The 22,670-nt window shown below is 42.2% G+C and overlaps 1 protein-coding gene across 3 annotated transcripts in view; it reads left to right on the top strand.

Moving 5' to 3' along the window:
• Positions 1 to 22,670, top strand: part of CDC14A (cell division cycle 14A) — a 282,800-nt gene that overhangs the window by 140,601 nt on the left and 119,529 nt on the right. For all 3 annotated transcript variants that reach the window (XM_030205744.1, XM_030205745.1, XM_030205743.1), the window contains 3 exons: positions 13,029 to 13,095; positions 15,475 to 15,537; positions 18,602 to 18,689. In XM_030205744.1, the coding sequence (XP_030061604.1) occupies positions 13,029 to 13,095; positions 15,475 to 15,537; positions 18,602 to 18,689 (218 nt within the window). The remainder of the gene's footprint in view (positions 1 to 13,028; positions 13,096 to 15,474; positions 15,538 to 18,601; positions 18,690 to 22,670) is intronic.

Raw genomic sequence — 22,670 nt, 5'->3', positions numbered from 1 at the left:
TGCAATATAGAAAGACTGGAAGTTTGAAGAGAATTTCTGGAAATTGTAGCTCCTGGATGCAGCGTGTAACTGTAAAGTATGCAAAGTGAAGCAAAAGAGATAAAACAGCAACAAGAACTAAATAGTATCAACTAGGGCTGTACCAAATATTCGTATTTGATTCAGCCCTGAATACATTATTTGTATTTGGCTGAATTGTGATTTAAATTTGAATACAAATAATCTGGAGCTCTAATGTGCTAAATCCTACTGATATAAACACTTGCCCTCCCCCCCCCCCCAATATTCAACGCTATTTAACTGGGCAGAACAGCTGCTGACCGGTTAAATAGCGCTTAACTGGTTACCCATTGATATTCAGTGGGGGATAACAGGATTTCTCCGAGGACAAGCAGGCTTCTTGTTCTCACATATGGGTGGCGCCCACGGCAGCCCCAGGTCCGGAAAATCTTCCTAGCAACAAAGGTTGCTAAAGCCTTCGAGTGCGTGGGTGCGTGCACATCTTCCTGCCCATCGCGCGAGAGTCCTGCTTCAGTCTTCTTTTTTCCACGGTCAAGATCGGCTGTTTACGGCAGTTCTGTGCCCCAGAAAAGAAGAGCCTTTGTTTTTAGTCGGCTTTTTGCCGTTTTTTTCTTCTTCGTCGTGCTCATGTACGAGCTGTTTAGTTTTTCTTAAAAAAAAAAAAAGTTTTTTCCCTTAGTTTCTCAAATTTCCTTTCGTCATCGTGTGCAGCCATTTTGGGCTGCTTGTACGGGTTTTCTCCCTTTTTTGTGCCCTCCTTGGGCACCATTGCGAATTTTGATTTCACCGTCGATATTTTTCCGTCGATGACATTGAGGCTTGCCAGCAGCTTCAAGAAGTGCACTCGGTGCAAACAGGCAATCTCAGGCATCGACCCTCAAATGTGGTGTATCCAGTTCCTTGGGCCTGACCATTGCCCAGATGCTTGTAAGTTGTGTCTTAGCCTTAAAAAAAAGCGGACACGAGCGTCGAGACAAGCTCAACGGGAACGCTTGTTTGGAGGTTTGCCCGGTACTTCGGCGTCGACGTGAGAACAATCAGCCTGCTGTCATCGGAGAATACCTGCTACAGGTAAGTAACTTCGCTATTCCCCACTGAATATCCCAGGTTAGCACATAGCTGGTTATATCACCCGATATAGCTGGCTATCCGCCTATTTTTAAAGCCAGTTTAGAGGCCATATTTGACTGTGTGAAAAGGTGGGATATCTTTTGCTGATTTAAAGATAACCAGCTAAGTCTGAATATTGACTTAGCCGGAATAAACTGGATATTCAGTGCCGGTCACCGGAAATGGCCCGTCATTGAATATCCGGGCTCAGCGCCAACTGCAGGAGTTAGCCGGTCTAACTCCTGTGGTTTGAATATTGGCCTCTTGATCTCTGATTTCATGTTGCTTCTTTTATTATTTGTTATGTTAAAGCTCAATGCCAATTATTCGTATTTCACTGAATAATATTTTTCATTATTCGTATTCAGCCAAATAGTAAAATATGCTATTCGGTACAGCTCTAGATTACCAACCCTCTTTCATCTAATCATATTTCATAGCTGCCGAACAAAAGCTGCAAAGAAACGCCTGTATTTTTTTTTTTTTAACATTTCAACTGAACAACTCTTGTGTCGTTTTAATTAACTTTGTGTCCTTTTTTGTATCTGGAGATGAGTTTTTGCCATCATTACACATGCCCTCTTCCCCTTTCACTACATTTTATTAGCTAGTCGTATAATTTCTATTTTTTTATGCTTCCAAAATTAGAAATGTTGATTTGTAATTTAAGCACATGGAAAAATTCATATCCCTGAAACTTGTTTGCGTCGTGTGTTTAAATAGAAATATAGCAAATTCTTTGTTAAAATTTACAGTATGCTAAAACACTGATAATGACTTATTCTATGTGTGGCTTAATATATTCAGCCTGCTAATATCACTGTTACCAGTTCATACACACTTAGCATGATCTCTCCTTTCAGTTTGGTTGTCTTTCTTGGAACTTGGGTGGCACTAACCTGAGTGAACACAGTGCTTCTGATTACATTGCAGTAGCAAGAGCTGGCAATAGAAAGAACGTTTATTTATTTGGATTTTGCTCACACCTTTTCAGTAGTAGCTCAAGGTGAGTTACATGCAGGTACATTCTAAGTGTCGTCTGGAGAACTAACATTTTAGTATTTAATAAAAGAGGGAAAGAGTACAGCTGTGCAGGTCAGATCAGATCAGAAGGTCCAGTGACAGAAGACAGGATTACACAAATGAAGACTACATTTGAGGGAGGGGAGAGCATTGCTAGCAGAAGGGGATAGAGGCAAGAGGGCTTGAATTGGTAATGAAATCAGTTAAACAATTTTCATAGTTGCTGTGTGTGGAGGTAGAGCAGGGCTTCAGCCTCACTTTGAGTCAAGGCTTATATGTTTTAAGTGTTCTAGTACCTGTGGAAAGAAAAGATGAGTCTTTGGTTTAAAAATTTGGATTAACTATCTTGGCTTCTGAAAGTATACCAGGAATCCCAAAGTTGGGTAACAGAGAATTTTTGATTTTTATTTATTTTTAGTAACATAGTAAGTGATGTCAGATAAAGACCTGAATTGTCCATCCATTCTGCCCAACAGTCCCAGTGTGGCCCCAGTGGGGTTTAGCTCTAGAACTTGACCCAGTTGGTTAAACAGGCCCTGCACAGGTCCTCTCGTGGTGAGGGGCCTCAAACGAATTGGTAGGGGCACCATTTTGGAGTCTCAGCATTGTGGAATGGATCTGGTCATTCTGGACGGTCTGGGCTCAGAGGGAGCGGAGAAGGACTCTGAGGTTCTCTTGGGCTCCCAGTTCTCTGTGGACTTCAGTTCCGAAGACCCTTCTTGCTGGGAGGCTTGGAAGGAGCAGTCTCATGATCCGGCTGTCATGAGGAGCTGTCTCATCTCTTAGACAAGGTCGTGAGAGCCTTGGCTATGCTTAAGCCTCTGCAGCGGGCCCCAAAATGTTTTCCGCTCCAAAAGGCCTTCAACCTCTTGATGAGGGTGGAGTGAAAGTTTCTGGATGGTCCCCTTGGGATCACCGGGCTCTTGCTCATCTCTATACCTTCGCTCAGGAGGTTGAGAAATTTTGGTTACGGCAGTTGCACAGGTGACTGCAGTACATGTCCAAGGGGGCTTAGTCTTCATGGAGCTCCATGAAAAGAATGTGAAGCAGCAGCTCCAACTGGCCCTTTCAGTGGGGGATCCAGCATTCAGGCTGCTGTTTGTGATGGTTAGATAGCTGCATTGGTTCCAGCAGTTGCAGGAGTCTGGAATGGCGTTTTTTGGCAGACATTCTATATGATATGGCCAGTCTGGCTTCCTGCTCAGTGGTGGCCTTGGGGGTCGCCGTTGGTTGTGGCTTCGCCACTGGGTGCTTTCAAGAAGCTTTTGAGTCAGCTTCCCTTAGGGGGCATTTGCTCTTTGGTGTTGACTTGGAGAAGTTGGTGAAGGATATAGGGGAGGCATGGCTTTCTCCCTGAGCTGCTCAAGGGTGTGCAGTGATCCTTGGCCTCAAGGGGGATGGGCCACTTCAGGTCCACTCTGCGTTCTTCAGCTCAGGTGGGGGGGCAGAGTAGGCCCTTCAAGCAGGGGTCTTTTTGAGGTTCCAAGCAAATTGGTCCCTCAGGCCGGACTGCAGTCGCTCAGCCTGCCCAATGAGGTTGCCCTTCATTTCTAATGCAGGCTGTCTCTCTTCTGAAATGAGTGGGTCAGCATCACCTCAGATCAGGGGGGTTATGGAAGTGGTTGAGAAGGGGGTACTCCATGGAGTTTACCTTTCTAGTTCCAGATGCCTTCATGCCCTCTCCCTGTGGCTCAGCTCTAAAGTGCCAGACTTCTGCTGTTACCCTTCAGCAGCACTGTGATGTAGGAGCTGTGGAACCAGTTCTGAAGCAGAATGCGCCTGGACAGGTGCTTCATCTATTTCATGGTCCTGAAGAGGGGCGATTCCTTTTCCCCCATCCTGGACTTCAAGGGGGTGGATTCATGTGTGTGACTGCAGCACTTTTGAATGGAAACACTTCTCTCGGTCATTGGCTCAGTGAGTGGGGGAGTTCTTGACTTCCCTGGACCTCCTGGAAGCCTACATCCACTTCCCCATTGCAGATCACCCCAAGAGATATCTGTGCTTCTGGGGCGGCACTTCCAGTTTCAGGTCTTTCCCTGTGGCCGGGTTAAGGTGCCCCATTCATTTTCCAAGGTAATGGGGTTGGTGGCTGCATACCTCTGGCGTCAGGGTATTTGGCTTCATTCCCACCTGGATGACTGGCTGTTTTGGGCTGACTCAGCTTCAGAGGCCGGATTGACTTCCTCACAGGTCACTTCTCTCCTTGAATTCCTGGGAGCCATCTGGCCCTGTCTCAGTCCCTGGATCATCTCAGGGTGCACTTTGACATGGTCAGAGGGATGATTTTTCTTTCAGAGGAGCGGTCAGAGATGCTCTGGGCACTGTTGTGCTGGTTGTGCAATCTCCTGGAGCCCACAGTTTGGGATTAGTTGCAGCTCTTGGGTTCCATGGCTGCAACTCTGGAGGTGATGTTCAAGTGTACAGCGCTGCGTACGTCTAGTAGCACTATAGAAATGATAAGTAGTACTAGTGATGCCATGTGAGAGGACTCACATGTGTCTGCTACAGCGAACCCTGTTTTCCCAGTGGGTGCTGCCCCATCAGGACTTGCATCATTCTCTCCCTCTCATGCCCAGGGCGAGGATCAGTCTGGCCTGGTGGGGCAGTCTGGTGAACCTTTCGAAAGGGGTCCCTCAGCTGGTCACCACAGATGTTAGACTCCTCAGTTGGGTAGCTCACTGTCTTTGGTGTGTGGTACAGGGCACATGGTCAAGCCAGGAGGTGTCTTGGTCCACCAACCGCCTGAAGACCTGGGCTGTCCATCTAGCTCTACAGGAGTTTCATCTGCTCTCAGAAGCGAATGTGGTCAGAGTGCCGTCGGACAATGCCATGGTAGTGGTACATCAACAAGCAGAGCAGATTCAGGAGTCTGGCAGTGACCCTGGCGGTGGAGAATCTATGTCTGTGGGCTGAGATGCATCTGCAGGCTCTCTCAGCAGTCCATATTCTAGGCAAAGACCATGTGCAGGTGGATTTTCTCATTCGCTCTCTCCTGGGTGAGAGAGTGGGAGCTGTGGCTTCAATCCTTCCTGCTCCTTGTAGACTGCTGAGGACCTCCTTTATTCGACTTGATGGTGTGCAGAGCCAGTGTGAAGGTGGAATGCTTTTTGGTCGCTGGAGGGACCCTGTCACTCACAGGATAGATGCCCTGGTACAGCCTTGACTGGTAGTGGACCCCTATCCCCCAAGTCTACCTCCATGGCCTGTCATTAGTAGCTTGTTGTGCAGGGTTGTGCATCATCCTCATTTGGTCTTGCTGGTGGTATCAGATTGGCATTGGTATGTGGTTCTATAGCATCTTCTGGTGGAGGATCCACTTCTGTTACCCTGGGGTCAGGGTCTGCTCCAGTGAGGGCCGGTAGAGATCGAGGATCCGGACCCCTTTTGGCTTATGGTATGACCATTGAGAGGTGACGATTAGTGAAGTGTGGGTTTTTTGCCCCGCAGTTCTCTCTACCTTGCTTCACTCCAGGAAGCCATCTACATCACTGGCTTATGTCAAGGTCTGGCATGTGTTTGAATCCTGGTGCAGAGATCAGTCCCTGTTTCCCTGGAGGGCTCAGGTTCCTGATATTTAGGGTTTACTGCAGCAGGGCCTGGAACGGACTGGCTGTGAGCTTCCTGAGAGTCCAAGTGTTTGTGTTGTCCAACTTTCAGGAGAAGGGGAAGAGCATCTCTCTGGCTTTGTTTAGATAGAGAGCTCAGATTCTGAAGGGGGTAGCGCATCTATGCACCCCGCTTTGTCCTTCCTTTCCTTCTTGGGACCTCAATCTGATCCTCTGGGCACTGTCTGAAGTTCTGTTTTAGCTCCTGTACTTCGCTTCCAGCAAGGATCTAACCTTCTGGATGGTTTGGTGGCCATCCTGAAGGTTAGATCCTTGCTGGAAGCGAAGTAGTCCACACACCGTGAAGAAGTCAAATGTTGAGCCATCCTAAAAGAGTAACACCACAGTAAAAGGAACCAGACACCTCAAGTTGACAAGACTGCAAAAACCCTAAAACATAAATCCACCGAATATGCGCTGTGATGTGGGCTACTTTCTGATACATTTTCTAAACACACTGCTTTTACACTTGTGCTATTGCCAATCTCTCTTGGCTTTCTTCTGCCTTTTATTTATAGAGACACTTCCTTTATACCGATGCTATTGCTCTGAAGACAGCAACGCTGTCATACATTAAGACTCTGACGGTTTCACAGAGGTACATTTTAAATGTTTTATGGATCACTGTAACATCTTTGCAAACTGCATTGTTCATTTGTACCTGTTGCTATCAAGTCCATATTTAATGATATTTGACATTGCTTTAATTATTTTATACAGATTCCATGTTCTAATGACATGATGTCCTTTTTAGTACTTGCTTGTTTTCAGTATTTGTTCTCTTTTACATTTACCTTTTGGTTTACCTCCTGTGCAATTATCACCCATCAATTATATACTTAAGATGTACTGTTCACTTTTCATTTTTTACAATTTTTTTAATGTTTTTTTTTAATGTTGCTTTGATTATTCTACTTTGATGCTATGTATCCGTTAGCATAGTCCCTTTTAGAAATTGTTTTTAGTATTGGTTTTCTTTTACATTTACCTTTTGGTGTCTCCTGTGTATTTATTATTTATGAGTTGTACATTTAAGTGAGATGTATTGTTAACTTTGCATTATATTACCTGCTTATGAGTTTTCTTGAGCATTTGTTGCATATTTTATTGTTTGTTTTTAGTATTTCTATTCATTGCATTTTATATATTTATGTATTTTTACATCAATTTGTAGACTTATGAGGAAGACCCTGGCTGAAACATGATTTGTGTAGAGTCTTGATTTTGCCTATCAAAGAAAGTGTTAGATTTAGCGTCATTCATCAACTTAGGTGTGTCTGGTATTTTTCTTTTCTGCGGAGGATTATTCTTCCTTTGTCTTCTTCCTTGAGCATGGTTCCAGACTTTTTTCTGAAGGTGGTGTCTTTGTTCCATGTGAATCAGGAGGTTTGTTTGCTCTCCATGGTGTTGCAGGGATCGTTGCCAGATGGTCTTACAAGCTGGATGTCCGGAGGATGCTGCTCAAGTAACTCCAGGAGACGAATGAGTTTCATGTCTTAGACTACCTCTTTGTACTTTTCCATGGCCCTCGGAAGGGCTAGGTGGCCTTGAAGGCCTCCATTGCTAGGTGGATTAAGGCAGCTATTGAGTCCACTTACATAGGCAAGAATTGTACAGTGCCTCAGGGGCTCAAAGCCCTCTCTACTAGGGCCTAGACTGCTTCCTGGGGCAGAGGCCCGGGCAGTATCCCCTGAGGGGATCTGCAGGGTGGGAACTTCATGTCATGTTTGTGGTCGTGACCCCTCTCAGGCTCACCTTATTTCCGGTGGTCAGCTTCTGAGCTGGCTTCTGTCTGTTCTTCCTGAGTTAGTTCTGTCTCTGTGTGCTGGCTGCTTCCAGCATGGCTCTGATTACTCCATTATACTGCACTGTGTGTGTTAAGCCTCTCTGAGCTTCAGTATACTTTCTGTCTGTGTTTTGGTTTGTGTTCCTCTTGCCCTCTGGTGGCCAGACGTGGTGGCTGCATTGGATTGTCTGTGTGCTGTTTCTCGTTCCAGACTTCAGCCCAGTCCAGTCTGGATCTTCCGGCCTGCCAGACTTGCTTGTCTTGTTTGAGCCTGCACAGCACCCGTAGCTGCCTGGTGATTGCTGCAGCTGAATCTCAGCTGCTGCTGGGCTTATTAGCCATTTGGAAACTCTCTGCTTTGCCTTTGCATGGTCTAAGGTCCCTGGTATGTTGGGGTGCTGGTGCATTTCTGCCTAGTCCAGTTTATAGCCTGTAATTCTTGCCTGATTCTAGTTTAGTCTTTGTGTAGCTTGGTGTTCTGAATTGCTTGCTTACTGTATTGCTTGTTTCCCAGTTTTGTTTCTTGTTTGTATTTTGGTGTGTAGTTCTTAGCTTGTCTGTGTTTCTTGTTCAGTGGCTGCCTGGCAGCTTTCAGTTCTGTCTCTTGTCTATCAGTGTTTGTTCCCTGTTTCAGTGGCTGCTTGCAGCTTTCAGTTCTGTCTCTTGTCTGTCTGAGAGTCCTAGTCTAGTATTCTACCTAGCCTCCCTGTGTATTCTAGACCCTGTGTGTATCCTGCTGGTTTCCAGTTCTTGCCCTGTCCGGTAAGTCCTGCTGGCCACCTGCACCCAGGGGCTCAACTCCTGAGGAACGGTGGTCAAGTGCAGGTGAAGTCTAGCTGGCCCTGCCAGACTTTTGCCTTAGCCCTGTGTGGGGTGGTTTTGCCTGCCACTGCAGCTCCTCGGCAGTGGCCCAAGGGCTCACGATCCTAGTTCCTGCTTTGGAAAACATGACACTTCATTCATTTGCTAAGTACTATAGATTGAATGTGCTATCTAGAGCCTGTTTGGACTTTGGCAGAGGGCCTTATCTTTCCCTGCCCATTATATCAACACATCCCATTGGTTCAGAACAGTGGAGCTGATGCTGAGAAAGGAGAAATTATGTCTTACCTGATCATTTTCTTTTCTTTAGTCAGTGACACTGTTCTGAAGAGAAATTAGTTTTGTTATTAATCTGGCAGCCATATTGGTTCCCAAGATATAGCTATATTCTGGTGTATGCAGGGTAGCGAGTGTGTTGTTTTGCTCGCTTGATTATTATTGCAGCTGCAGTGGTTGATGGGGCATGGGTGCATTACATAGGGACCACCTGCTGCTTGGGCAGATGCATGCTGGATTGTTCCAGGGAGCACCCCTGCTTATGCTGGTGATGTCACTGGCAAAATTCAATTTTCTACCTCCACCTGCTGGTAGGAAGGGATAGCACCCATTGTACATAAGTACATAAGTACATAAGTAGTGCCATACTGGGAAAGACCAAAGGTCCATCTAGCCCAGCATCCTGTCACCGACAGTGGCCAATCCAGGTCAAGGGCACCTGGCACGCTCCCCAAACGTAAAAACATTCCAGTTCAGAACAGTGTCACTGACTAAAGAAAAGAAAATTATCAGGTAAGACACCACCTAATAAATAAATAAATACATTTCTACATATGAGGTAATGGAGCAGGACGTACCCATCTGGCATTATTTTGTCGAAAAAAAAGCAAAATTCAGGAGAAAATGTTTTTTGTGGGTTTTTGTTTTCCTCTGTACGGAATCATTTATGTATAATAAATATCAGATTTGGGTTAAAACCTTACTTGTAATGAGTGAAAAATATGTAATGTAAATAAACCTATTACCATTGTATAAAAGAATATAAATGAATTCATATATGCTCAGTAAAGTGTCTTGTGCCTTAAAAAAATCCCAATTTTAGCATAGAAGTCAACCTTCTCAATCATTGTACACTAGTAGCAAATGTTCAATTGATTGTCCAAATATAAACAGTACTTTTCTTTTGCAGACATTCAACTACTAATAGACGGAGACTGCTTGTTTCCACTGCCAATGGAATTCAGAAATATTGTTGATTTGGCATATGGTTTATGGTTTATTGGGATTTAATAAATTGCCTGTTCTCAATGTGATAAGGTGATACAATAATAATTAAAATAGTTCAAACAGAAAGGAATACCATTTTGTTTTAGGAAAGTTAAAAAGGAGATAGACACAGCTAGAAGTAGATAAAAAAACAACAACAAGAAAACCACAAGTTTGCAAGGTTAGTGGATCCCCTGGCCTTTATCCGTTCCTAAGTGAATTGTGTATACCTGCTCAAATATGTATGTTTTGAGAAGGACTTTAAATTTTGAGAATGCATGTTCAAGTCTGATTGCAGAGGGAAGGGAATTCCAGATCAACGGGCGAACCAGAAAAAGGCTCTTTTTCTTGTAGACTCATAGCTCTTGATATGGTGGGATTTGAATGAGATTGTCATTGAGGGACCGGAGAACCCTGGTTAGGATGTAAGGAATAATTAGGGAGGACAAATAAGGAGGATTACCTGAGTAAAGTACTTTGTGCGTGAGAGTCAGAATATCTCCATATTTTGTTTTCTCTCCTTTTTCTTTCCTATTAATTGTTGTATTCCTTTTCCTGACTTTTATGGTTTTATCATTGTAAACTGCTCAGAAGGATGGTCAGTGGTGCGGTATATCAAATTGTAATAAACTTGGAAACTTATATTGAATGCGATTAGGTGATGGGAAGCCAATGATGTTGAACAAGTAAAAGGGTTATACTATCAAATCTGTACATAAGTAATGCCACACTGGGAAAAGACCAAAGGTCCATCGAGCCCAGCATCCTGTCCACGACAGCGGCCAATCCAGGCCAAGGGCACTTGGCGAGCTTCCCAAACGTGCAAACAATCTATACATGTTATTCCTGGAATTGTGGATTTGTCCCAAGTCCATTTAATAGTGGTTTATGGACTTGTCCTTTAGGAAACCGTCTAGCCCCCTTTTAAACTCTGCTAAGCTAACTGCCTTCACCACGTTCTCTGGCAACGAATTCCAGAGTTTAATTATGTGTTGGATGAAGAAATATTTTCTCAGATTTGTTTTAAATTTACTACACTGTAGTTTCATCGCATGCTCCCTAGTCCTAGTATTTTTGGAAAGCGTGAACAGACACTTCACATCCACCTGTTCCACTCCACTCAGTATTTTATATACCTCTATCATGTCTCCCCTCAGCCGTCTCTTCTCCAAGCTGAAAAGCCCTAGCCTCCTTAATCTTTCTTCATAGGGAAGTCGTCCAATCCCCGTTATCATTTTCGTTGCCCTTTGCTGCACCTTTTCCAATTCTACTATATCTTTCTTGAGATGCAGTGACCAGAATTGAACACAGTACTCAAGGTGCGGTCGCACCATGGAGCGATACAATGGCATTATAACATCCTCACACCTGTTTTCCATACATTTCCTAATGATACCCAACATTCTATTCGCTTTCCTAGCCGCAGCAGCACACTGAGCAGAAGGTTTCAGTGGATGATCGACGACACCCAGATCCCTTTCTTGGTCCGTAACTCCTAACGTGGAACCTTGCATGACATAGCTATAATTCGGGTTCTTTTTTCCCACATGCATCACCTTGCACTTGCTCACATTAAACGTCATCTGCCATTTAGCAGCCCAGTCTCCCAGTCTCGTAAGGTCCTTCTGTACTTTTTCACAATCCTGTCGCGAGTTAACGACTTTGAATAACTTTGTGTCATCAGCAAATTTAATTACCTCGCTAGTTACTTCCATCTCTAAATCATTTATAAATATGTTAAAAAGCAGCGGTCCTAGCACAGACCCCTGAGGAACCCCACTAACTACCCTTCTCCATTGTGAATACTGCCCATTTAACCCCACTCTCTGTTTCCTATCCTTCAACCAGTTTTTAATCCACAATAGGACATTTCCTCCTATCCCATGACCCTCCAATTTCCTCTGTAGCTTTTCATGAGGTACCTTGTCAAACGCCTTTTGAAAATCCAGATAACACAATATCAGCCGGCTCCCCTTTGTCCACATGTAGCATGGACATAAATATGGATTGGCTATGTTTTGGATAGTTTGGAGGTGACATGTGGAATGCTGTGGGAGACATGAGTATACAGTATAACAATAGTCTAAATGGGTTAAAAGGAGCATCATTTGTGATGATATGTCCAGGTAGGATCTAATGGTTTTAAACTGATATAAAGAGAAAAAGCAGGCCTTAGCCAGGGTGGAAATTGTTGTGCAAATTAAAGTTCTTAGTTGAGGATAATGTCAAGATACCTGAAGTGGGGATGCCAGAGGAATTGTGGCATTTGAGAATTGGAAGGATAGTGATGGCGAAGTAGGAATATCTGTAACTGAGCATGCAATGGTCTTTCCTGGGTTGAGGACATGACAGTTTTAAGTGAGCCTAGATATCTCACACAAAATTTCCAAAGCCTTATATCATACAAAATCTTCAATCCCCAACATGGATCTCTGTTTTACTGATCCCTCAACTTCATCAGGAAGGATAATTACTTTGCAAAAATTTTTTTTATATTTCACTATTTTCTAAATGCAGTAATTTCACATAACAATTAATTATACCAGTGTTATAAAAAACTTACCTAACCTGACAGCTGCTGTAAGAGTTTAACTTCCTTGTGTGATCATCTCCAACATTTTTAACCACCACAAGATGCCAATATTGAGCTCTTGATATATTGACGTCATTCCTTCATTATCCACGTTGCATGATTGCTCTCACCAATCAAAAACCTAGTGTACAGTCATTCTCATCATTCCACTGGCTATCAACATCAATTTTGTCCAATGAGAACTCTTCTTTATTTCAAATCTAATTGATGCCAATCATAAACCGTACCATACCATCCTATTTCCTTATTTAAACCTTGGGGACTTGCTGTGTTCCATTGAAATATAAATTGTTATTCCTTCTTCAACAGTATATATGATATGTGTCCTCCCCTCATTAATGTGACTGTTTCCAAAACTTCTGTTTGATGTTGTGCTTTGTTTCAGTGTGAAAGCAGTGGTGCCTCTTCCTTCTGCAGTCTTAAATTAAGATGTTCCCGGACACATAATTTGATCTTACATTTCATTTGGCCTTTATAATATAGATTATGGGGCAGGGTATACAATAAAGTTTTTGACCTGCATCACAATCAGTGTTGTGCTGCAAGTATTTAGGAGACCTATTAATGCAATCGTATTTACCATCAAATATAGATTCAGGATCAAATTATTTGGAACATAAAAAATGTGAACATTGTACTTAATTGCTCTTGGAGACAAATGTATTACAATGCCATCCACAGGAAAGGAATTTTACTTGCGGCACAACTCTGATTGTGATACAGGCTAAATACTCTGCCCCCGTAAATAATTTAGGTGGGCAAATAGTAATGGCTGTGACTTTTTTTTCCTTTCACCTTAAAGGGATGCTTCATTTGGGAACTGCACATACAATCTGACAGTACTAGACTGTTTACAAGGAATAAGAAAGGTAAGGATATGATTTTTCAAATAAATCTTTCTGTGGATAAAATTTGTTTTACTGTTTTAGAGTTAGGACCGAATGGCTTGTATGGCCTAATGTAGTTGAGTTTGATAATGGCCAAATGTCATTACTGCTTGAATGCTGTTTGCTGATCTCTGCAGTTCTCAGTGGACAACTGTCTACATTGCTTGAATCCATGCTTCACCGCTTCAAAATAACTTTCCTTGACCATGAATTGTTGCTCTTGTTGATTGATATTTGACCAATCTCTCAGGTATTTCTCTCACACTTGGATGTGTTCCTCCATTTCTGTGACAGTATGAGGAAGATTTTACTTCCATTGCTAATTTGTTTTTTTTTAAGTGCAGTGAGTCTGGCACCTTTTCACAAACATGAATTTCATTATAAAGTATTGAAAACGACTAACATACTTGTTACCAGTATGTGATCATGTTACTTTTAAACTGCATGATGAAATTTAAGATATTACAGTATGTTCCAGCATGGGCTTTTTGCTCCGCAAATGCTTTTAGAGTGTTGTGCCTTCTGATTAAGCACCTTCATTTGATAAGTTCAAGAAAGAGAACTCTTACTGGATTGGCACCCGAACTTTGGAACTCTCTTCCTCAGTCCTTGAGAACTTTACCTTCGCATGTCCTCTTCCATCATGCAGTGAAGACCTAGCTTTGTCAAAGATGTTTCCAGGCATCATGAGAATATTGTTTAGATGTCTTGGTTATGTATATATCTGTTTCATTGTTAATTTTTAAAGTATTGATTTTATATGATATGAATGTTGTAATATTTTTGTGTTGAAACACAACATAAATGTTGGAAAATAATTAGATTAATATACAGTTTTCAGCATAATTGTTTATATCCTTAGTACATTGTCATATTACATAAGGGTTCCAGCTTTAGCTTTTTCTCAGTTCTGGTCTAAATAGGAACTTGAAAATTCTAGAAAATAATGATACAACCTTTAATATTTTTTTATTGAAGGTGTGTTATTGATGGGCTTAATAACCTGTATTAATAAACACATCATGTGCTAATGTATCCATAATAATGGAAAACTTGCAAGCCAGGTTTTCTGGACTCCTTCGCTTATTGTGCTGTGCTACTTGGGAGTCTGGGTTGGATTTGTGATCCATCAGCTTACAGAACAAATAGTTGAGCTTTAAAGCTCCTTTTTCTGGACATAAAGCAAATCACTAGCACCTTTTTGGTATAGTTTTGGTTCAGAGGAGGTTGCACATAGATTATGTATTTCAGAATAAGGTAAAGGTGACACGCATTATTCATATGTGTGAATTGCTGTAGTAATCCCAAATGCTGAGCTATGCTTACTGTCAAAATTTGTGTCCTGCTACTAATATTGTACTATTCTTTGGCTTGGGGAAATAAAGAGGTTTGTGCAGTAAATCCTTTTCTTTGACTGAGAAAATTGAGATTCTATTAGTCTGTAGACTCTCTAAAATATTGCAGGCAATTTCATAAAGCAGTTAATGCAGCACACTCCAAGGACAAGTGTATTCAGTATCCCGGAGTGCTCTGGTGTTCCCAGGTATCTCTTGTTTTGAAACAGATATAGATCGCAGTCCAAAACCCAAGCCAAGTTTTTAGATTGGTACCATCCATTGTCCCAGTGCTGTGGAGTCAGAGTTAGAAGCAATTTTGGATGGAGTCGGAGTTGGTAAAAATGTACTGACTCTAGCTTCAAAATAAAAACTTTCTTAGTTTTGTTTTGTGCGTTATTTCTTCTTTAATGCTGCTATTGTGTATGTAAGATTGTTCTCCACCTAGAATTATGAAGATAGTATGGAATATAAATATAAATACCATTTTATACTTATATATCTACATCTAAATATGAGTCATATTTACCAGTTCTTTAGATCCTGGACAAAGATACCTATATCTGTCTATCATATATAATATGAACAAAAAATTTAAAGCCGGATTATCAGTTGCAGTCAAAGGTTTGGTGTACCGAATTCACAGCCCTGTTGCTTCCCATCTTCTATTTGAGCATCTTTTAATTTTTTGCTTTCTCACTCACTCCCGGGGTTCCTTGGCAACTTTTGGGCTCCAAGTGCCCTTTCTGTAGTGACCCTTGATAACCAGGCCCATTAGTGGCAGTCAGCTTGTAACATGACCAGAGTCTTCACTCTTTGAGAGCAAAAGCTTCTCTTTAACTGGATGGAGCACAGAATCTCCAGCATTAGATCAGCTTGTGGCCCATCTGCTGCTTAGAGCTCTCACCAAGAATGGAGTCTGTTAAGCTGCGAAGAGCACGAGCCTTACAAAACCACTGGACAGGTACATAAAATTAAGACTCCTATTAGAAACATCACATTCTTTTTCTTTCTTTCTTTTTTTTAGGCCTTGCAACATGGGTTTTTCAATTTTGAAACATTTGATGTGGATGAGTACGAGCACTATGAGGTTTGTACATCTTATTCAACTTCCAGGTTTGACCTGGAGTTTTTTTTTTGTTTGTTTTTTAATTGTTATCCAATTGTTCTGTGTTTATAAAGGACTCAATTCTGTAAATGGCTCCTAAAAAATGTGCACTTAGCACCATTCTATAAACAGCGCTCCAAGCTGGGCGCCGTTTATAGAATAGTGCTTAGTGCCGGGATTAGTGCCCCAAGTTTTTTACCAGCTGAACCCTGGTGTAAATCCTCACACCTAAATTAGGCACAGATCCCACAAATTCTACAACACTATGTGCAAATCCTAGAAATGCCCCGACCCATTCATGCCATGGGTCTGCATGTAAACATTTAGAATGACTGTAAAGATGCGCACGTAAATCCAATTAGTGCCAATAATTGATTGTGAGTGCCCAGTTATTGGTAAAATTACACGTACAATTTGGGCTTGTGCCCAAACTTGCATATGTAATTTTGGAGCGGTATATATAGAATTAGGTAGAAATTGTATATTTAGTTCAAATTCAGTTTTACATCTTCAGTCCCTGGTTCTAGCTTGGAAGCTCCTGAACAGCAGCACAGCAGTACTTCTGGGTCTTGATGCTTTAGTGAAAAGTGTCTTCGTCTAAAAAAAATAAAAGTCCAGCAGTAGTTTTCCAAACCTAAAATCTGTTTCATATTTTGAGCTTAATTAGCATTCTGAAGGCAACTATAAGAAAGCAAAACACCCCTTTGCCCTCTCCCTTCTATGGATATGGAAAAGTGCATATTTAAGAGCAGGAAGTGTTTAGGACCAAAGCTGTTACTCCTTCTGCTATTATGTCTGAAAAGCTTCCATAATAAACATGTAATCTAATTTTCTTTTCCATGAGTTGCTGCCAAACACAGCCATTTCTCCTAGTGTTCTAATTTAGGGACAAGTGTTAGAAAATACGTAATTGCACAGCTTATAGCAGTGCCTGACATTTTTGTCCTGTTTACATTAATTCAGTACAGGTAATTGACATGCAGTGTTCTTCATTGCTCTTCCTTAAAATGCTTGATGATGAGAGAGATTTTAAAGATCTGTAAAAAAGCAGAGGTTTCACACTCCTCTGTCAGTGAGCTCCACTGTGCACATCCTGTACATTGCAGTACCAGGAGCAGTTCAAGCTGTGGAAATAAAAATTAACTCATGATGTGGTTCGGCCACACTTTCTTGTTCAGACCTTATTTGTGAGCCACTTAAGAATGTAAACTGCTCATCATTCAGTGCAGGGGCGTAGCCAGACTTCGGCGGGAGGGGGATCCCGAGCCCGAGGTGAGGGGGCACATTTTAGCCCCCCCTGCCACCGCCAGCACCAGCACCACCACCACCACCTATGACCCCCCCGCCAACGACCCTCTCGACCCCCGCCCGCCTGCCGTCACCGTCGCCTACCTTTGCTGGCAGGGGACAACAACCCCCAACAGCCGAGGTCCTCTTCTTCCTTCGTTCTATTTCTGAGTCTGACATCCTGCACGTACAACCTGCAGGACGTCAGACTCACAGAAACAGAATGAAGCCTTGCGATCTGCAGGGCTTTGTTCTGTTTCTGTGAGTCTGACGTCCTGCACGTTGTACGTGCAGGACGTCAGACTCAGAAACAAAACAAAGGAAGAAGATTTTGGCTGGCGGGGGTTGGGGTCCCCCGCTAGCAAAAGTAGCAGACGGCGGGGGGAGGGGGGTTGAGAGGGTCGTCGGCAGGGGGGTCCAGGGCCAAATCTATGGGAGCCCAGGCCCCCGTGGCCCCATAGTAGCTAAGCCACTGATTCAGTGTGTGTAGCTGTGGTAGCCCTGTAATATGGACTCTAAAGTGCCTATTAAACAGAGATCAACAAACTGACTTGCTTTGGCAGGAGAGGCTGGAATGCCAGTGCACCAAGCCAGGTGGACCCACAGCTCTGAACACCTTGGTGACTAATCAACGAAGCTTTACTTTTCATAGCTGGATTAAAGTGTACCTGGAAGAGTTGAATGTGGTCTGTTTCATACATGTGCTCGATTGTTTCCCCAGAATTGTTAGACCACACCGTTCCACCTAGGAAAGTAATAGTATGTTATATTGGTGCTTCAGTGAGTCAAACAGTTTGGCAGTTGCTATCACACTGAGAGGCTATCACCTCACCTTATAAGAAGGTAATTTATATTGACGTACCCTATACAGAAAAATAATTTAGTGATCTTGTTAAAAGCTACTGCTATGGAGCTAGATAATTGTTTTAAAATGCAGGGCCACAAAATAGCCTTGAGCTCCTTTCAGTGTCACCCAGGGTACTTCTGTTTTGTCTTGTATTGATGGGTTGTGGATGGGGCAGTGCTGTAAAACAAGACAACCCACTGCTGTGATAGTCAACTGCCCAAGCTCTGTCCACAGGCTTTTCTTTCAAGTAGAGGCTGGCAGCATACTGGGTCATGACAAGGGGCTTCTTTGTGTTAAAATGAGTCCAGTTTTGGGTATTTAAAGGCAGGTGTTCAGTTTGTTTGCAAAAGCAGGAAAGTTACTAGAACAGTTTTGTAGTTGATGAGTTAGAGAGCTATGGCAAAACTGTTGGACTCCAGTACCTTTCCTGCCAGCTCTGTTGAAGCAAGCACAGCTGGAAGAATGTATTGGAAAATTCATAGGTCAAGAAAAGTGACCCTGGCCATTGAATCCCTTATTTATTTATTTGTTTAATTTATACCCCACATTTTCCCACCTTTTTGCAGGCTCAATGTGGCTTACATGGTACCATGAGGCGTTGCCACCTCCAGTGATTAAACAAATACAAGTGATGTTATAGTCAAATGAGATTCATGTGTTACAGACACATTAGGGAATCGTAGAGGGAAGAGTTATATGGTGTGTTCATTATGGGCTTTATAAACCATTCTGTGAAACAATTACATTCTTGTGCAACCTGGAACTAATGGATTCATGCATTATTTATTTCTCAGTAGACCGTTTCAGTTGTAGGTGATGTGATACAGTGGGGGATTTTAAAAACATTGTCACAATTCTGACTTGCCTTTTTTTTTCTCTTTTAATGATCATCTCTTTTAAAATTCTTCACAGCGGGTAGAAAATGGAGACTTTAACTGGATTGTTCCAGGAAAGTTTTTAGCTTTCAGTGGACCACATCCCAAAAGTAAAGTTGAAAATGGTAAGTGTTTTTGTGGTGTTTAGTTAAATTCTGTTACTGAATTGAGACTAAATTGGAGAGTAAAAATACTTACTGTTAACAAGACGAGGACAGGTACAAATCAAAGTAGGGTATACACAAAAAGTAGCACATATGAGTTTGTCTTGTTGGGCAGACTGGATGGACCATGCAGGTCTTTTTCTGCCGTCATTTACTATGTTACTATGTTACTATGTAATAGTCTAACCTTCCTGAGACATTTTTCCTATAAAATAGATTCTTCAGTCTCATTTGCGAAATTAGTTGGACTGTTATGAAAAGAGATCATGCACTGAGACCTCCCAATTGCTTCTCAGACAGTGACACCTTCTGATCACCCATCACTCCAGTGTCCCTCGCCCCTTCAAACTGTAATTGGGATGCTTTTTATGATTCACTTAATGTTTTCTATATTGCCATCTTTTTCTCACTCTGTCCTGACATGAGGATGAGTTTTATCTCCTGAAAACTAATCAAGAAACAAATTAAATTTAGTGTATATAATATAATCAACACTTTTTATTGATATGCTTCCAAGTTTACTAAATTGGCAACCATAATATCCTAACCAAGGTGGGGGTGGGGGCAGCGGAATGATTGGTGGGAAAGTACCAATAGTGTTAAAATCCCAGCTCCCTTTGTTCAAGTTGCTGGAATATAAAAGCAGTTTGTCAGAGGGCTGCACTTATGCTCTCTCCCTGTCTCTTGAGTGGCTCAGTTTCCAGGTGGTGCACTTGTAGGAAAGCATGCCAGCACAGCCTCTGCTTATTGATACATGAGATGCTGAGGTGGTGGGGGGAGGGGATAGAAGTATTGTGGCCCACTGCCTGGTGGTTTTTGCTTTGCTTAAGTTTTAACCTTAGTAGCTCTTTTCCATTATAATTTAAGCCAGGGATGCTCAATGTTGGTCCTTAAAGGCCACAACCAGGGGCATAGCCAGACCTCGAGGTTGGAGGGGGCCAGAGCTCACGGTGCGGGGCACATTTTGGTTGCCGCCCCGCTGCCGCCGCCCCCTCTGTTGTCCACTGCCACCATTGTAACATCTAGGCTGGTGGGGGTCCCCAACCCCCGCTAGCTGAAGACTTCTTCCAGCACTGGTCTCCGGCGCCGCCGCATTGCCTTGCCTGCCCTGCTCTCTCTTCCCCTCAAGTCCGGCATGATCCTTTTAGTGAAACTGAGCATGCTCAATTTCACTAAAAGGAGTGTGCCCGACATGAGGGGAAGTATGAGCAGGGCAGGCATTGCGGCGGTGCCACCGCAGACCAGCGCTGGATGAAGTCCTCAGCTGGTGGGGTTGGGGACGAATGTGGAGTAAGAATAAAAATTCCACGAGCCCTGATGAAGTTTTAAAATCCTTTCCATAATTTATTTCCAACATTCAATTTGGTTGAAAGGAATTTTTTTTTAAATGATGTAGAAGAGCCATGATGATAGAAAAGGAAACAATTGAAACCTAATGCTTTTATTAAAACCCTCTGCTATCACAGTAACAATATATTGGAAAATCTATCCATGTAGGATCACCTTCAGCACATAAATATTCTGTCCACCTGCCATGAAGTGTTTTTGGTGGATAGAGATATTTGGACTATGCAAACCACAGATTTACAACATGTAGGATTCTACCAGTAAACATATTAATCACTTGTTACATAGCTTAAGAAATATGTTTCACAACAAGCAGACAGCCAGTGCAGCTTTAGCTTTGTGTTGTGAAATCCATAAGATTTAGACAAGAAAGAGGAAAGAACATCCGGAGGTTACAGCCAAATGGAATGGAGAGAGAATAAGGAAAATGTAGTTAACAGATACAGCAGCTATAAAAACTCTATATGCCTCTTCCAGAATGTTCACCTTTTGTTACCTTATAGCCTGGAAGTAAAATATATTAAAACAATGTTTATTTAATGTATCTAACATCCTACTCCATATCAGCTAAGTATAGTCCAGAAATGTTTAGAAAATAACGCACAGACTGACCAAGCTGGCGTCGAGGTCAGATATCCTATGCTGAGCTCCGGGAGATTTATTTTCCTTTAATATATTTTCTGACTTCTACGATGCCAAAGAGAAAGGGAAAGATCGCCAGGCTCCGATCACAGCATATGCGACGCCTACTGCATCTCAGGGCGTTCCTTTGGTCGGTACAGAGAGGAGTCTTGGTCAGGAAAGTGAGATCTCACTTAGCCCGCGGTCCAGCACAGTAGGTTCAAAGAGCAGGGGAGCATGTCAGGAAGTACGCCTGTTGAGACCTCGGAAGTTGGGGTCTCTGAACCGGCTAAGGAGGGGCTTCCTTTAGACATAGCGACACTCCAGAAGGGGATTTCCTCGGAAAATCTGAGCCTCTCAGCTACCTCTTCAGCTGCTGGGTTAAATGTATCAGGATTAGAGACAATATCTGGACTATTGATGGTGAGTGAACTACGGCCTATGCCTGATACAATTCTGCAACCATTGGTAAGACCTGCAAACGTAATGCTGGAGTCCTTATGGTCAGCCATGGAGTCCCTGCATAAGGTCTGTCTTACTTTTGTTTCCAGTTCAAGGACAAATGCCTCAATGATTGAAACAATTCAATCTCGACTAATCCATCAGGAGAATAGCTTAAAGGATTGTGAACTATCTTTATCCCAAGTAAAAAGGTAGAATATAAACTCCTACAAGACTCAAATATAGTTCATCGAAAATTGGAGAATTTAGAAAATGGAGCTAGATCATTAAATCTAAGACTATTAAACTTTCCAAATGTTAAATTAAGCTCCACACGGGATCTATTTTATAATTTTTTAAAAGAAGTTCTCCAATATTCAGAAAATGGGCTTCCTCCACTACAAAAGCTTTGTTATTTGCCAATTTCCTCTAACCGAGAAGCTAAATTACAAGGTCAAGAAGTAGCTGATTCATCTTCTGAAAGCTTAAACGTTTCAGCCCTTTTAGAAAGATCACAAGAAGAGGTGGATTTTCGTGCCACTTTATTGGTCTCTTTTGTATTTCTTCAAGATAAGGAAGCTTTGTTAAGACTTTATTTGAGACAATCTGCTTCAGTTACTTTTATGGGAGAAAAGATGCAGATATTTCCTGATGTTTCCAGATGGACACAGGAAAGAAAGAAGAAGTTTCTATCTATGCGGCAAGAAGCCCTGAATTTGGGAGCTAAGTTTCAGTTAAGGTTCCCATGTAAATGTGTATTACGGATTGATAATGTCAGTTTTCATTTCTTTGAACCTTCACAACTTCGTTCCTTTTTGAATGCAAGAGCTCCTAAAACCTCCTCTCAGGTTATGGTGTATTGATCAGTCTCCATTTTTGTAGACTAATGCCTGTAAAATCTGGTAATAGAGGGAATATCCCCAAATATGTTTCTTTGTATTTCTTGGCAAATTGCTTGACAAAGTTATCTTTGGTGAATTATTGTAAATTGTTCTAAATAAAATAATAAATAAGTAAAATAATAAAAAAAAGAAAATAACATGAAATAGCTTGGTTGGATACGTATCCATCCCCCTTGCACTTCTATGGCTATCCTATGCATGTTTTATATTCTGGTGTTATCAGTGGTCTCCACACCAAGTATGTTGTCTCCATCTGTACTGTACTGGCTCAAAGTGATAAGATAACAATGGAATAAATTCAGCAGTTTCTGCTGGATTCCTCTGCTGGGGAGTGCATTTCAAAGTGGAGATCCAACCATGAACAACAAGGAGCTGGCAAAAGAACTTGGAGACAAAACTGTGATCAGGGGATGTATATAAAAGAATTGCAGAGTCTCTAAAAAGTCATTGGAGTATGGTCAAGATGACTATTAAGAAGTAGATTTTGGTGATGTCTTAAACATTCTATTTTAGACAAGACCATTCACCCAACTGAATGCCGCAAAGGAGAAACTAATCAGGGAAGCAACCAAAAGGACATTAGCAATTTTTAAAAAGCTGCAGGCTTCCATGACTAACACTGGTCAAAATT

Source organism: Microcaecilia unicolor, chromosome 6, assembly GCF_901765095.1.
Source record: "Microcaecilia unicolor chromosome 6, aMicUni1.1, whole genome shotgun sequence".
Lineage (NCBI taxonomy): Eukaryota > Metazoa > Chordata > Amphibia > Gymnophiona > Siphonopidae > Microcaecilia > Microcaecilia unicolor.
This window is presented reverse-complemented; position numbering and strand designations above follow the sequence as displayed.